Source organism: Stegastes partitus, unplaced genomic scaffold (genome assembly GCF_000690725.1).
Source record: "Stegastes partitus isolate 25-593 unplaced genomic scaffold, Stegastes_partitus-1.0.2 Scaffold1669, whole genome shotgun sequence".
Lineage (NCBI taxonomy): Eukaryota > Metazoa > Chordata > Actinopteri > Pomacentridae > Stegastes > Stegastes partitus.
In genome coordinates this window covers 53,116-66,077 of record NW_007579400.1, presented here as the reverse complement: position 1 = coordinate 66,077, position 12,962 = coordinate 53,116, and the positions used below count along the sequence as shown (strand labels likewise).

The 12,962-nt window shown below is 43.9% G+C and overlaps 1 protein-coding gene across 1 annotated transcript in view; it reads right to left on the bottom strand.

Moving 5' to 3' along the window:
• Positions 1-990: 990 nt before the first annotated feature.
• The window catches only part of LOC103371916 (DNA-binding protein RFX7-like), a 20,195-nt gene continuing 8,223 nt past the window's right edge, over positions 991-12,962 (bottom strand). The window contains exons 3-9 of the mRNA XM_008301403.1: positions 12,526-12,611; positions 12,224-12,346; positions 11,087-11,203; positions 8,961-9,045; positions 8,635-8,848; positions 7,706-7,986; positions 991-5,293 (exon numbers count right to left, since the gene is read on the bottom strand). Coding sequence (XP_008299625.1) covers positions 2,072-5,293; positions 7,706-7,986; positions 8,635-8,848; positions 8,961-9,045; positions 11,087-11,203; positions 12,224-12,346; positions 12,526-12,611 — 4,128 coding nt within the window. The 3' untranslated portion in view covers positions 991-2,071. The remainder of the gene's footprint in view (positions 5,294-7,705; positions 7,987-8,634; positions 8,849-8,960; positions 9,046-11,086; positions 11,204-12,223; positions 12,347-12,525; positions 12,612-12,962) is intronic.

Sequence of the window (12,962 nt, the reverse complement as noted above, 5' to 3'; positions counted from 1 at the left end):
CACAGGGCTACACTTAGAGACAGACAACCAAGCACACTCACATTCACACCTACGGACAATTTACAATCACCAGTTAACCTCAACGTGTTTTTGGACTGTGTGAGAGGAAGCCGGAGAACCTGGAGAGAACCCACGCTGCACGGGGAGAACATGGAGACTCCACATAGAAAGATCCCGGGTGTCCTCACCGGGACGTGAACCGGAGACCTTCTAGCTGTGAGGCAACGGTGCTAACCACCAATCCTCCTTGCACAAGTAAATGCTTACAGTAACCAGATTCTGTACAGAACTAAAGCATTCTGTGCGCCTCAGTGTAACCGTGGGGTTAACAGTGACCAGGCTGCAACCACCAGTCACACGACAAAAATCTGGCTGAACTGCAGGCTGTGTTTAGAGAGGAGACGAGTACGGATACAAATTGGAAGCAGTAAAACATCTATTGCGTGTAGCGTCACCATTTCTTCCTTTCATATCCGCTCTACATGGAAACATTTTGTACACGATGGGTTTTAACTTTTGTTTTTGTATGACAGAAGTTTTCTCTACTTCTATGGAAATATGTGACAGGAGCAAAAGATGCCCAATCTGTATACATGTAAATATCAGTCTATCTGTACCCTCAATATTCTTATAAATAATACGACAGTTTTATGGTTCTTGTTTAAATTAACTTTAATTCTTCACAATATTTTTTGCTTCTGCTTTGCACTATTACAGTTATTTTTACTTTTATTTTTTAGCTATTTCTATATTTTAATCTTGTCCTCTTATTGTGTAAACTATATCTGGTAATAAATCTGTGTCTGATTCAAAAGCTGCCTGGGGTTCAGAGGGTTATTTCTTCGGTAAATGGCATCCGTCATAAATGTTTAACTTTATTCCTCCTACTGGTTAAGTGGTTTGACAGAACCACCATTTAAATAGTGCAGAATTAAAGCTATTTTTAGGGGCAGAATCGTTACTCTTGGCTTAATGTTGCATCATTTTTTCTGTGTAGCGTATTGCATGTACATTTTACAGGTAATTTTAAATCGATTGTGGGGCTTCTTTATGATTATTTTTTTTTCAATTTATTGGATTTGTAAAGATAAATTAGTGCGTTAAACGACCTAATTATATTATTGCGGTCATCTGTGTGAGCTGTCTGGTTGACTTGGCTCTCCATGTTTATCGGCAGTGAGACTAAAACTTATAAACTTTAACTTTATCTCCGTTGATACATACAGTATATCACTTTCTTGTATGGAAGTTTTTTTTTTTATCAGATACCTTTCATGTATTCCATCAAAGTGAACAATAGTTAAAGGATACTATATTTATGATTAGATAAATAGCTAATACAAGTATTATTGTAAATGTAACCACATCCTGCTATATACTCCATGCCAACTCTTATATATTATGATCATCAGATTATATTAGATGGATTTACAGAGATGATTTTGGTTCTGTGTTTTTGTCACTACTCTAAACTGTAGGTGTGTGTGTGTGTACTTTTACACACCTTAATGTCAAGTGAAGTTAATATCCAAAAAAAAAAAAGTTCCTCCAGTTTTTTTCAGTGAATCTAAACGACACACAAATGTTTGGTTTATGACATATTGTTAGTTCAGCGGTAAATATAATCAGCTGGTTTGTACCTTTAACTACACGTCGCCTGCAGCTGTCACAAGTGTTACTGTAAAAGGCTTATTCATTATAATCTTTGACTTTTATTTACACTGAGAAATCCATGGCTCTGTTTGGATGTTTTCCAACTGCTGACTGTTCAGTGAAATATTAAATGCAACTTAAGAAGAACAGGTTTAACTTAGATTCTTTTCTGTTTTGTTTCCTCGTTGGAAACTCTCTCGAACAAATACCGTGACGAGACGTTCTCTCATTAAAGGGAAATGACCAGCATTTTAATCAGTGTTGCAGCATTTTCTCAGTTTAGCCTGGCACTTAAACTGGACAAACCTCATAGTGTCCAGTGTTGCATTATAAAGTGTAAATGCCTGAAAATAAATAAAACAAACAGCAACCACAGATTAACATGTTCAACATGACTTTAAAAAAAACAGCTCCGTTCTCATCCCATCAACCCAACGGTTGGATGATCTTTGCTTTCCAACCAGTCAAGTCCACTCGAGTGCCCCGTCTCGCTGGTAATCTGTTGAAACAGCGGATCACTCACCAGCTCCTCTGGAGCAGCGTGTTGATATTGCCCTTGCTGCTGGTTGGGGTCAAACAGCAGGTTTGTGTCCAGTGCATTAAGGTCATTGATGCTGCTGGACAGCTCCGATGTCATTCTGATCTCACAGGGGAAATCTGCGCCCCCTGCCGAGAGCTCCGACACCTGCTCCAGGAGCTGACTGCCAGCAGAAAGGCTGCCGTCCGTCAGGAGGTCTTGAGTGCTGCTGAAATCTAACTGCTGATGCTGCTGAAGCTCTTCTTGCTGCTGCTGCTGCGAGCTCAAAGCCAACATTAAAGACTGGGCCTGGTGTTGCTGCTGCGCTCCAGAGGCTGATTGTACTTGGCTATCTCCCGCTGAGAGAATCATTTGTTCATTAATAGCATTTTCTATGAGGTAATTGGGCCTCTGCATCTTGCATGTGCTGGTGGAGTCAGAGGCCATCAGGCTGAGGTGGCTGTCAGTGCAGGAGAGGCTGGCGTTGGACTCCAGGATCTGGGTGAGGTTCATACGTGCAGTGTAGGTGGAGGGAAGATTATTGATGCCCACGCCTCGCATGGTGTCGTCGTGGTCCCCGTCCAGCTTGCTCAGGAGGACACTGGTGATGTTTTTGCTGCTGCATTGTTGGCCCGCGTTGGGCAGGACCTCAGTTTGCATCATGATGTTGAGCGGCACAGAGCGGCTCCTCTGAGCCATGCTGCTCACCCCAAGATTCGTCTGGCTGTTCGCAAAGATGTTCAACACCTCAGGCGTCACAGGAGAATTAAAGGGAGACACCACTGAACGAGGGACATTGGGAAGGGCTGTGTTTACTGCATTCACACTCAGGTTCCTCTGATGCACTGCGGGGCTTACGCTGCGACATCGAAAGGTTGCAGCAGATGTGTTGCTGGTTTTGTTATCCAGAGGGGCAGGCACAGCGAAACCCTCCTGCTTGGCCATGTTGGCTACCTGCTGCTGCACAGGCGAGATGGGAGTCAAGCGGCCAAAGTGGCTGTCGTGGTGCCGTGCATGGGGAATGGCGAAGGCGTGAGGTTTTTGAAAATGGTCGTCTATCAGGCCTTGATAGCTGGGAAGGATTCCCATTCCACTGTTGGACTTGTTTGCGCCCCCACTGCTGCTGTTGTAGCTGTTGTTCATCCACTCCAGCCGGGCCTTGTCTGGGTGGGTGGCCATCGGCCTCTGCATGGGCTTCACAGGGCTGCTGGAGACGGTGCTGCCGTCATGGAAACAGGTAATGCTGGAGTTAATGGGAGTAAATGCAAACGGGTTCCTGCACTCGACTGGACTGGGAGGAACCGTGCTGCTGCAGTTGGAGTGCGGAGTACCGACTGGGGTGTGACGGCTGCTTCCCAGAGCGCTGTCCACTGGGGTGGTGGAGGCCATGTGGGAGCAGGGGCTCTCTCCGGTCAGGCTTTGGGCCCCTCCCATCATTTCTGACGTGGGCGTGGGTGTCGGTGTCGGAGTTTGGATCGGGTTGCTGCTGTTGTTTGCAGCGTGATAGAAAGCAGTCATGTTCTGATGGGTGGTCGTCATGCTGTCCGGCATCACAGGCTGCTGGCCTTGCAGTGCGACGCAGTTCCCAAACTCCTGCAGGTTGTTAAGTTTCATCTGCTCCTCCATCTGCACCAATTCCTCCACGATGCTGTCCTGAGTCACATCGTCATCAAAGGAAAAGTAGTCCATATCTGTCTGCATAGGCAGCTGACTGGATGATGAAGCTTGATTCAAAAACTCTAAGGTTTCAGGATTAGACTGAGCGTAGGTCTGCGGTGGAACTCCTTCCAGGCTCCCTGTGATTGAGTTTGAACTCACACCTGAATGCTTCTGAAAACCGGGGTTATTAGGTATGGCATGCACGTTAGCCACTGTGTGGCCCTGCTGTTGTTGTATTAATGCGTGACTGACCGAGGTGTTGCTTTCCATAACACTCGAAGTGTTTTTCCTCTGCACTGAGCTATGTGTTTTGGCAACAGAGTAAAAGCCACTGGCTCTGAAAGAGGAAGTGCAGAGTGCAGGGACTTGAGGTGACAAGACAGAGTTCATTTTCATCTCTACCTCCCTGGTGACTGGCGCACTTTCAGGTCTAGTCGGAGCACCTGGCCTGAGGATGTTGCCAACAGTGTTTCTGACACTATATCCAAACGCAGCAGCGCCCTCTACTGGCTGCTGGGGCATGAAGACCCTTTTGACTGGAGAAAGGTCTGGACTGTGTCCTGAGCGTTTCCTGAGGCTCTTTGTGGACAAGAAACCTTGCTTTGCTTGGCTGCTTTCCCCAAACGAAGGCGCTCCGCTGGTGTTCAGTAAAGAACCAGTGCTGGTATTCTGAGTGGAGGGAGTGACGTGCAAAGTGCTTGTGTTATTAGCGCTATTATTGCTTCTTTCAGCTGTTGCCACAGTGCTGGTGCTTGAGGAGGAATTTCCGTTGCACATCAAGCTGGATGTTTCCTCCAGACCCAGGAAGCCTTTAGTTTGAGGTATGGGCACACTGGCAGCCCTCTGCACAGCCCCTCCCAGTCTGTTTGTCATTGCTCCTTGAGTCGACACCTGACTGCCTGGATCATGCATTTGGCTGTTTTTATGTATAGCTTCAACTTCCATTTCAACATCGATGCTCTGAGTGTTGGCGGTCTGCCCTGGTCTGGCCACCGGGGCCAGAATGGGGACTGTAGAGGAACTCCTCATGCTTTGATTGGAGCCGATGTCTTCCGCAACTGCAGAGCTGAAGCCTGCAGATGCCGGCCGCAGCGTGGAGTTCGTAAGGGATGTGGTGGTTTCACTGCTGCTGGGTGCAAGTGATATGGCTGTCATCTTGACCAGACTGACCGGGCTGACGTGACACGTGGTCATCACGGTCTTGATGGGGCTGTTGGCGATGATCATGGTGGAGGGCGAGCGCAGAGCGATGGCGGTGGTGGCCGAAGGTTTGGGCAGGATTTGAGCGTAGCGCTGCCGTGCTGTGCGTTCCCCTGCTGGGCTGGTTAGGATATTTTGGGGGGTTTTGGGGCTCTGTTTCACCGCCTGAACTGGCTGGGCCACCATCTGGAAGTTAATAGGCAGCACTTTGCTCTCCACCGGTCCCACTGGACTCGGAGACATCAGCTGTCTGCTTCTGTGGACCTGCAGAGAGAAAAGACCAAGCTCAAAGTGAAACCACTGAATTACTGATTAAACTGTAAAGTTTTGGACAATGTATGAAGTAATTTCAACGTTTTAGTTTCATAAAATTGGACATATATCTCATTTGCCATGTAGTCCTCTTTTACTGCTGTTGGATTGTAAGAATTTAAGTAAGAATTTATTGTGTGTGCTGCAGGACAATGGAAACTGAGGGTCCTCAGCATCCTCCCCCAGCATGAATGACTGAATGGATGAATATGAAGTTTTTAAAAAATCCCATGATGGGATATTCTTAGTTTAAGTAATAATTTAACTGCCATTACCTTGAAGGAGGGTACACGTGTTACACAGTTTTGTTGCCATAAATAAATTTGTGAAACTAAAACAGATTTGCCGATCTAACCTATATTCTTTATTCTTTATTCTTTATTCGGATCCCCATTAGCTTCCACAAGGTGGCTGCTAGTCTTCCTGGGGTCCATCCACAAAACAACATTAAATATACATCAATTTAAAATCACAGAATATCAGTGAGACAACATCATCTAACATCAACCCAAAGTTAAGACCAGAAAAGTTTTGGAAAAAAACAAAAAAATTGTCACAGACTCACAGCACCGAGTAAAGAAAATAAAATTCACCAAAAAAGTTTAGCAGCTGGGCAGGTCATTCATTAATCATTATTATATTTAATATTATAAATTATTCTCCAGTGGTGGAATGTAACTTAACATATTTAATCAGCTTCTGCGCCTAAGTACAATGTGGAGCTCCTTGTATTTTATTTTGAAAGCTTTTTACTTCTACTTTTCAGGAAGAAACATTACACTATAATTCAACTCATCTTTCTGACAACTACAGTTACGACTTACTTCTCAGATTAAGACTTGACATGCAAAGCGTGACCAATTTATTTAATATCATCTTGAAATAGTTTTAACCACTCAGCCTCATATGAAGCAGTTTAGACTATTCCCACCGCATCCTGCTGCAGCGCTGAAGTACAGATTATATTTTAACGCCTCAACGCTGCATTAATAGAATGATAACATTGACAGATGTCATTCCGTACAGCGAGTACTTTTCACAGACGTCGGATTCGTTTCAGAAGTCAGGGAGCCAAAAAGTGCGTCCATGAGTGTGTGTGTGTGTGTAGGTGTGTGTGTGTGTGTGTGTGCGTTTCCATGTGCGAGGCTGTGAATGGCTTTCTGCTCAGCGTGTGTCGGTGCAGCTGAGGTCGAAGCAAACGAGGTATTCAGCACATACGATTACTTGCTCTGTGTTGTAACGGCTTTTATTGAGCTGAGGGTTCCATATCTTGGTCTCTTCTACCGTTTGATTCTAGGAAGGTGAAACACCATCTTCAGGACAGCAATGATTTTTAAATCTGTACATTCATTAGTTGGAGTTCCACTGCTGAGAAGTGCACTCTCAACACATGGACATTTTCCAATCATTTTTAATTTGGCGAGGTGGATCGAAGGTCGCCGGTTCATGTCCCGGTGAGGACACCCGGGATCTTTCTGCGTGGAGTTTGCATGTTCTCCCCGTGCAGCGTGGGTTCTCTCCAGGTTCTCCAGCTTCCTCCCACAGTCCAAAAACATGTTGAGGTTAATTGGTGATTGTAAATTGTCCGTAGGTGTGAATGTGAGTGTGCTTGGTTGTCTGTCTCTAAGTGTAGCCCTGTGATAGACTGGTGAGACCTGTCCAGGTGAACCTGCCTTCACCCTGAGTCAGCTGGGATAGACTCCAGCCCCCCATGACCCTAGAGAGGATTGAGTGGTGTATAGATGATGGATGGATGGATGTTTTTGGACTGTGGGAGGAAACCAGAGAACCTGGAGAGAACCCAAGCTGCACGAGGAGAACATGCAAACTCCACGCAGAAAGATCCCGGGTGTCCTAACTGGCGACCTTCTAGCTACGAGGCACCACCGAGCCTGCGTGCAGCCCGCTTTTGATGATGACACCCAAAATGAAATGTTTTAATAATAATTTTTTGTTTATGTTACAGATGCCACAAAATGTGGAGTCGCTTAAGTAAAACATCACCGACTGATTCTGTTGCCGTGTTTTTTTAATGTACTTTGCTCAGATTTATTGCTTACAAAACATATTTAGAAATAATCTTATTTGTTATTTGATGCAGGCACATTCAATGTTTCATTACTTATTAGAAGGACCTGGGACTTTAAAGTGATGCAGCAGTCAGATGGAAGTCATTAATAGTAATTATTACATTTACTGAGTTGGCAAATTTAAAATATGTGGATGTAAATTGGTTTATCACGTTCTAAGCATTAATACAACTAAATCGTGTCCCATTTTATGCCTCATTTCAAGTGACTGTAGATAATTTTAGTTTTAGGATAAATGAGACACTGTGTACTGGGATCTATGCCGGTCTCTTACCGTGATGGGACTCGGGACAGCGGCGACCACGATGCCGATGGTTGGCTGAGGCGACGGAGGGGTGGGGCTACCACAAGGCACGCTGTCGTCTGTCCTCTTGTTCTGCGCCTCTCCGGGTAAAGGCGAGTGCAGCTTCTGCTCCTGTTGCTTCCTCTGGATCTTCCTCTGGAGCTGCTGCTTGGCATCGACGGACGGAGACGACAGCGTGGCCACGTGAGGCTGGAAGGAGTGAACCTCCGCAGCCGGAGCGAAGACTGAGACAGTCTGCGGAGTTTTGACCTCTGAAGAAGAAAACAAAGACATTGATGTATATCTAAAAGCAGGGGTCTCTAACTCCAAGTTATTATCGGTTCAGGACTTTTATTGCGTTATTGGCCAGTTATTACTTCATTGGTCTATTACATTTTAAAAACGGCAGATTTATTACGTTGTCGGTCGTTATTACGTTTCTACAGGATTAAACTATTTTATTGTTGTAGTTCAAAAAATCTCAGAGTAGAAGACGTTTTGCTCTTTTGCATTTTTCTGGTAACTTTTGGGATTAAAATTTTACAAAAAATGATGGTTAGCTGATAAAAGACAAACACTGGGAAAGATTGAATTCTTCTCACACTCTTGCCACATTTTAAATGTCAAAACTCTTCCCCACAACACCAAAAAAAGGGTAAAACATATTCAATATTTAATTAAACTAAAGAAACACACAAAAATGAAAGATTAGAGAAAATTCTATAGATAGATATTATCTTTCTATAGACGTTGTCACTTGATTTTTACATTTACTTTAACAATAACATGATTAATCCACTTTAAACACAACTCCCACAGACAACAGTAAAACGGGTGCAGTAACATGCAGCTGCCACTAGATGTCTCCACTGACTTGTCCTTTTGGTCCACAGGCGGCATGAAGCCAGCGTCGCCGTTACCTGTTGCTGTTCCCGTCATGATGGTGAGCGCTGCCAAAGACTTGTTGCTGATGTAATGGCTGTCGATTAGGAAGCGAGCCAAGTCTTCCACAGCATCAAACTGGCGCTTCAGCACCTTCTGGGCCCACTCGCACACCAGATCACAGGCTGCAAATCGCACCTCTTCCTTGATGCTGCTGAGTTGGCCCGGTGACTCGAGTGCATCACACTGGTGCTACACACAGGAGAGGTGAGGATAAACACACACAGCTCAGCACATGGCAGCAAAAATGTAGAGAGAGTACGAAGAGGGACGAAGAGGAAGATGTAGATGTAGATGTGCTTACTCCGTCTGCTGTTTTATGGAGGTCCAGAGTGGGCAGAGATGGCATGTGAACAAAGGGTCTCTTCCTTAGTCCACTATAGCAATATGTGAGAGAGTGTTAAAGACAAAAAATCAACAAGATTCCACCAAAAAATACACACAAATATGGATAATACAAGATCTTTAAATATTATCAGTAGAATGTAAACTGGAGAAAACTATACATGTGTGTATGTATTATGTATAAATAAACATGTCTGAGCAGCTTGAAGCATCTTCTGCCCACGTTTTTTATTCTAAATACATCACGTAACAACGACCAGGACAGTTTTTCAACCCATCTAACGCTACAAGCTGTGAACTATTCCATGAACTATATCATGGTTTTCAGGGGAGCTCACGCTTTTCACTCTGGTCTGAAACAACAGATCCAAGATCTAGAAAGCAGATGATTTGGCTTTCACTCAACAGAAGACGCTTCCGGCTCTGGTTAATCTTCAGAGTCGGTTTAGTTCGGTTTTTTTTCTAGCTTGTGAGTCCGTGTGCCAACTCAAAAAACACAGAAATGAATTATAGCAAATCATTGTGCAAGCTGAGGGTAGAAAGGTTTGGTTTTTTTCTTCTGTTTTAGGTGTTTTAGTGAAAGTAAAGTTTATGATACTGCCACATCTCCATGGCAGCGGCAGGAACAGCGTGCACGCCGATATCTTCATTAAAATGAAGTAATATTTCACCCTCGTGCATAAATATGCATCGATAACAGCCCAAGTCTAAGCCTGATCTATACGATTAAGATACTGGAAAACAGAAACACATGGAAACAATATCGTATTGTTTTAGAGCTAACTGACTTTAAAACAGCTTTGCTTGTGTACAAGTCTCTTCATGGTCCAGCACCAAAGTACATCTCTGACATGTTAGTGCCACATGATCCATGTGGGGCTCTGAGAACCTCATGGAGGGTCTCCTTCTGGTGCCCAGAGTCAGAACCAAACACGGTGAGACTAGAACTACTACTACCACTACCACTACTACTAGAACTACTACTACTGCCACTTCTACTCTGAGAACCTCAGTGAGGGTCTCCTGCTGGTGCCCAGAGTCAGGACCAAACACTGTGAGGCTACGTTCCAGTTTCATGCAGCTAAAATCTGGAACTGGATTTCAGAAGATGTGAGACAGGCCTCACCTCTGACAATGTTCAAATCCAGGCTGAAAACAGTTCTATTTAGTTTATTATTATATTATATATTATAGTCTATTAGTGCATATGACAGCTGGGAGTATTTTATCTGTACTCTTCTAATTAATGATTATATTTATGTTTTTATGGATTGATTTTATCTGCCTCTTTGCTTTTAATGTAATTAATTAATAATTGTGTTTATGTTCTGATTTTATCTGTCTTCTTGTACTTCTGTCTGAAGCACTTTGAATTATCTCGGGTACGACTTGTGCTATACAAATAAACCTGCCTTGCCTTAAGAGCGGAGCTCCACCAGGCTTTCCTGTAATACTTTAAAACTTGCATTCGTAACTACAATTAACTATTAAAAAGTAACAGCGACACAAACATGTGTAATTTCATGGAACTCAGTGAAACCAGAAGAAACTGATCGACATCAGTCTTTAGACTACTTTAAACACGATCTCAGCTTTTGTATGTGTTTTAATGTGTTGACGCAAAACCAATTCTTTTATAGATTATTTCATATTTGGGATAATCCTGGAAAAATGATATAAATGACAATGAATCACTGAGCTCTCAGCCAACATGAGTTCAAGGCTGACTCCCCTCAACAGGCCAACGTGTTGTTATTCTACCCTCTGACATGAAATCCAAGAGCCTCGACCCCACCTCACACAGCGACAATATTACTGACCCCAACGAAGGTCATGAATATAAACAAAGTTGTGCACTTTGACGTCATGAGCTAAATAGAAAAACAAAAATCGTGAATGTGTCATGAAGGTCAAGATCACAGCGGCTCCCCTGAGGGTCTGTGTATTATGCCTCTGCTTCGGAGGCAGAGGGGGACTTTATTTCATTTCACGTCTATATTTAGAGAGCTTATGAACTGCAGCAGCAGATGGTCTGCGACCAGAGACACAGGCCAGACTGGTACAATCCATTCCAGTAAAGGATATTTTGATTTTCCCCTCATGCCAAGTCGACGCGCCTTCATGTTGGGGAAGACATTTTTCATCATCTTTCCAAAGTCTGCTGCACTCAGCGGGTGGTAGTTCAGATTGTCACAGAAGCTCCTGAAACACATCAAAAGAATGAATGAAATCAATAACGTACAGACCACCAGTTATCCCCTGACTCTGCTCCCTCCCTTGCAGCTCACTGTTTCGGATTTTACAGCCCTTTTACTTTGCCGTTTTGTTTTTTTTCTGTTGATTCCAGCAGAAAAAAAAAAAAGCTCTGACAAACCCACATTACTCGACCTGCTCGGCTCCAAGGAGCCAGAATGTGATTGGCTGGTTGAGCATTTAGCAGCTCCAAGAGCCAGATATCATTCTCAGGAGTTCAAAAGCAGAGTTAAAAGAGTGTGAATATTGGACGTAAACTCATCAGCTCCTTTTTCTCTTGGCACGTTACCGCCAGCTGCAGATGTGTGGAACAGTGCGAAACCATTAGCAGGACTGTGCGTCAGCCGCGCGGGGTTACTACAGGTCAGAAACTCAGCCGGGAACCTTGAAGTCCTCAAATCACTCGTCTTGCTCAAATCACTCTTTTTTGTTCCTAAACTGACTGGTGAGTTTTCTAGAGGCTCCACTGGGCCTTTGGTCGCACCAAAGCTGGAAAACGACCGCCAGCAGAGAGATATGCGATGGTTTTACGGCACCAGAGCGTTACGTGTCTTTAAAGCCTTTTCACCTGTTTGTCCTGAAGGCGCCAATATTTCTGGAGGCCGCTGTATTTCTGTTCTCGTAGAGTTAAAAAGACAGTTACATAACACTGTCAGAGCATTTCAATGACTGTCTCAGACTTTCCATTCTAATATTACCGACACATGCTGCTCTGTGATTCTCATGCCTCCACCATCTATTTATACTGACGCTTTAGCCTGCACTCATTTAGAGGAGAAAGAAGCTCAAACACCAGTAGCTGTTGTCTAGAAAGTAGATCAACACCGAGGGGAAAAAAATCGGATTCAGTCTCTGCGTGTGACTATGTGTTTGTGTTTAATGACGAAACAATCTGAGCTTTGATGATTCTCACTGGAGAGAAGAGAATATCTGTGAAGCAGAAACTTTCCTCCTGCTGTTCATACGTACTTGTATTCATCGTAGACCTCCTGCTTGGGAAGAGAGGTCTCCGGGTATTCCTCTAGATGATTGCGGATCCAGTTGAACGCGTGCATCTGCTGTGTGCGGCTCGACGACAAGGCGCTCTGGTCGCTGAGGAAACAAGCGGATCATTGATTGACCGACAGTACTGATTTTTGTCAAAGCTAATCGAGGCTCTGCGGTCATCGTTGTTTCCTTTTCACAATAAACTGTTTCAATCATTTCAGCAGGTTCCTGTTTTATAATAAAACATTGATTTTTCTATAAACTAACTCAGAAAGCATCCTTACCTTTTATCAGCAGTGCTGCTGGGACCAGAAGGCAACTTCAGGTAGAGGTAGAGTTTTTCGATGTCTGAGAACTTCTCGACATCTTGCTGCAGAAACAAGAACAGGTGGTTTTAATATTTTTCCTTCCTGTCCGTCAACACAAAGCAAAGTCCAGCCTGGATTTAAAAGCCGAGGTAGTCCGGGCCCATCTGCAGAGCGACTCAAACTGAATACTGAATCTTAAAACTGAACGCTTCTTTGTGCTTTTTAGACAACTTTCTGTTTTCCATACAGAGTTCAACAGTTCACCTGACTTCTAACACATTTTCTGAATAATCTGCTGATTATAATCTCTATTATGTATTTGATTCTTTGGTCTAAAAATGTCAGAAAATAGTGAAAACTTGCCCTGATGAGTTCCTAAAACTCAACTGATGTCTAACAGCTAAAGATAAAAA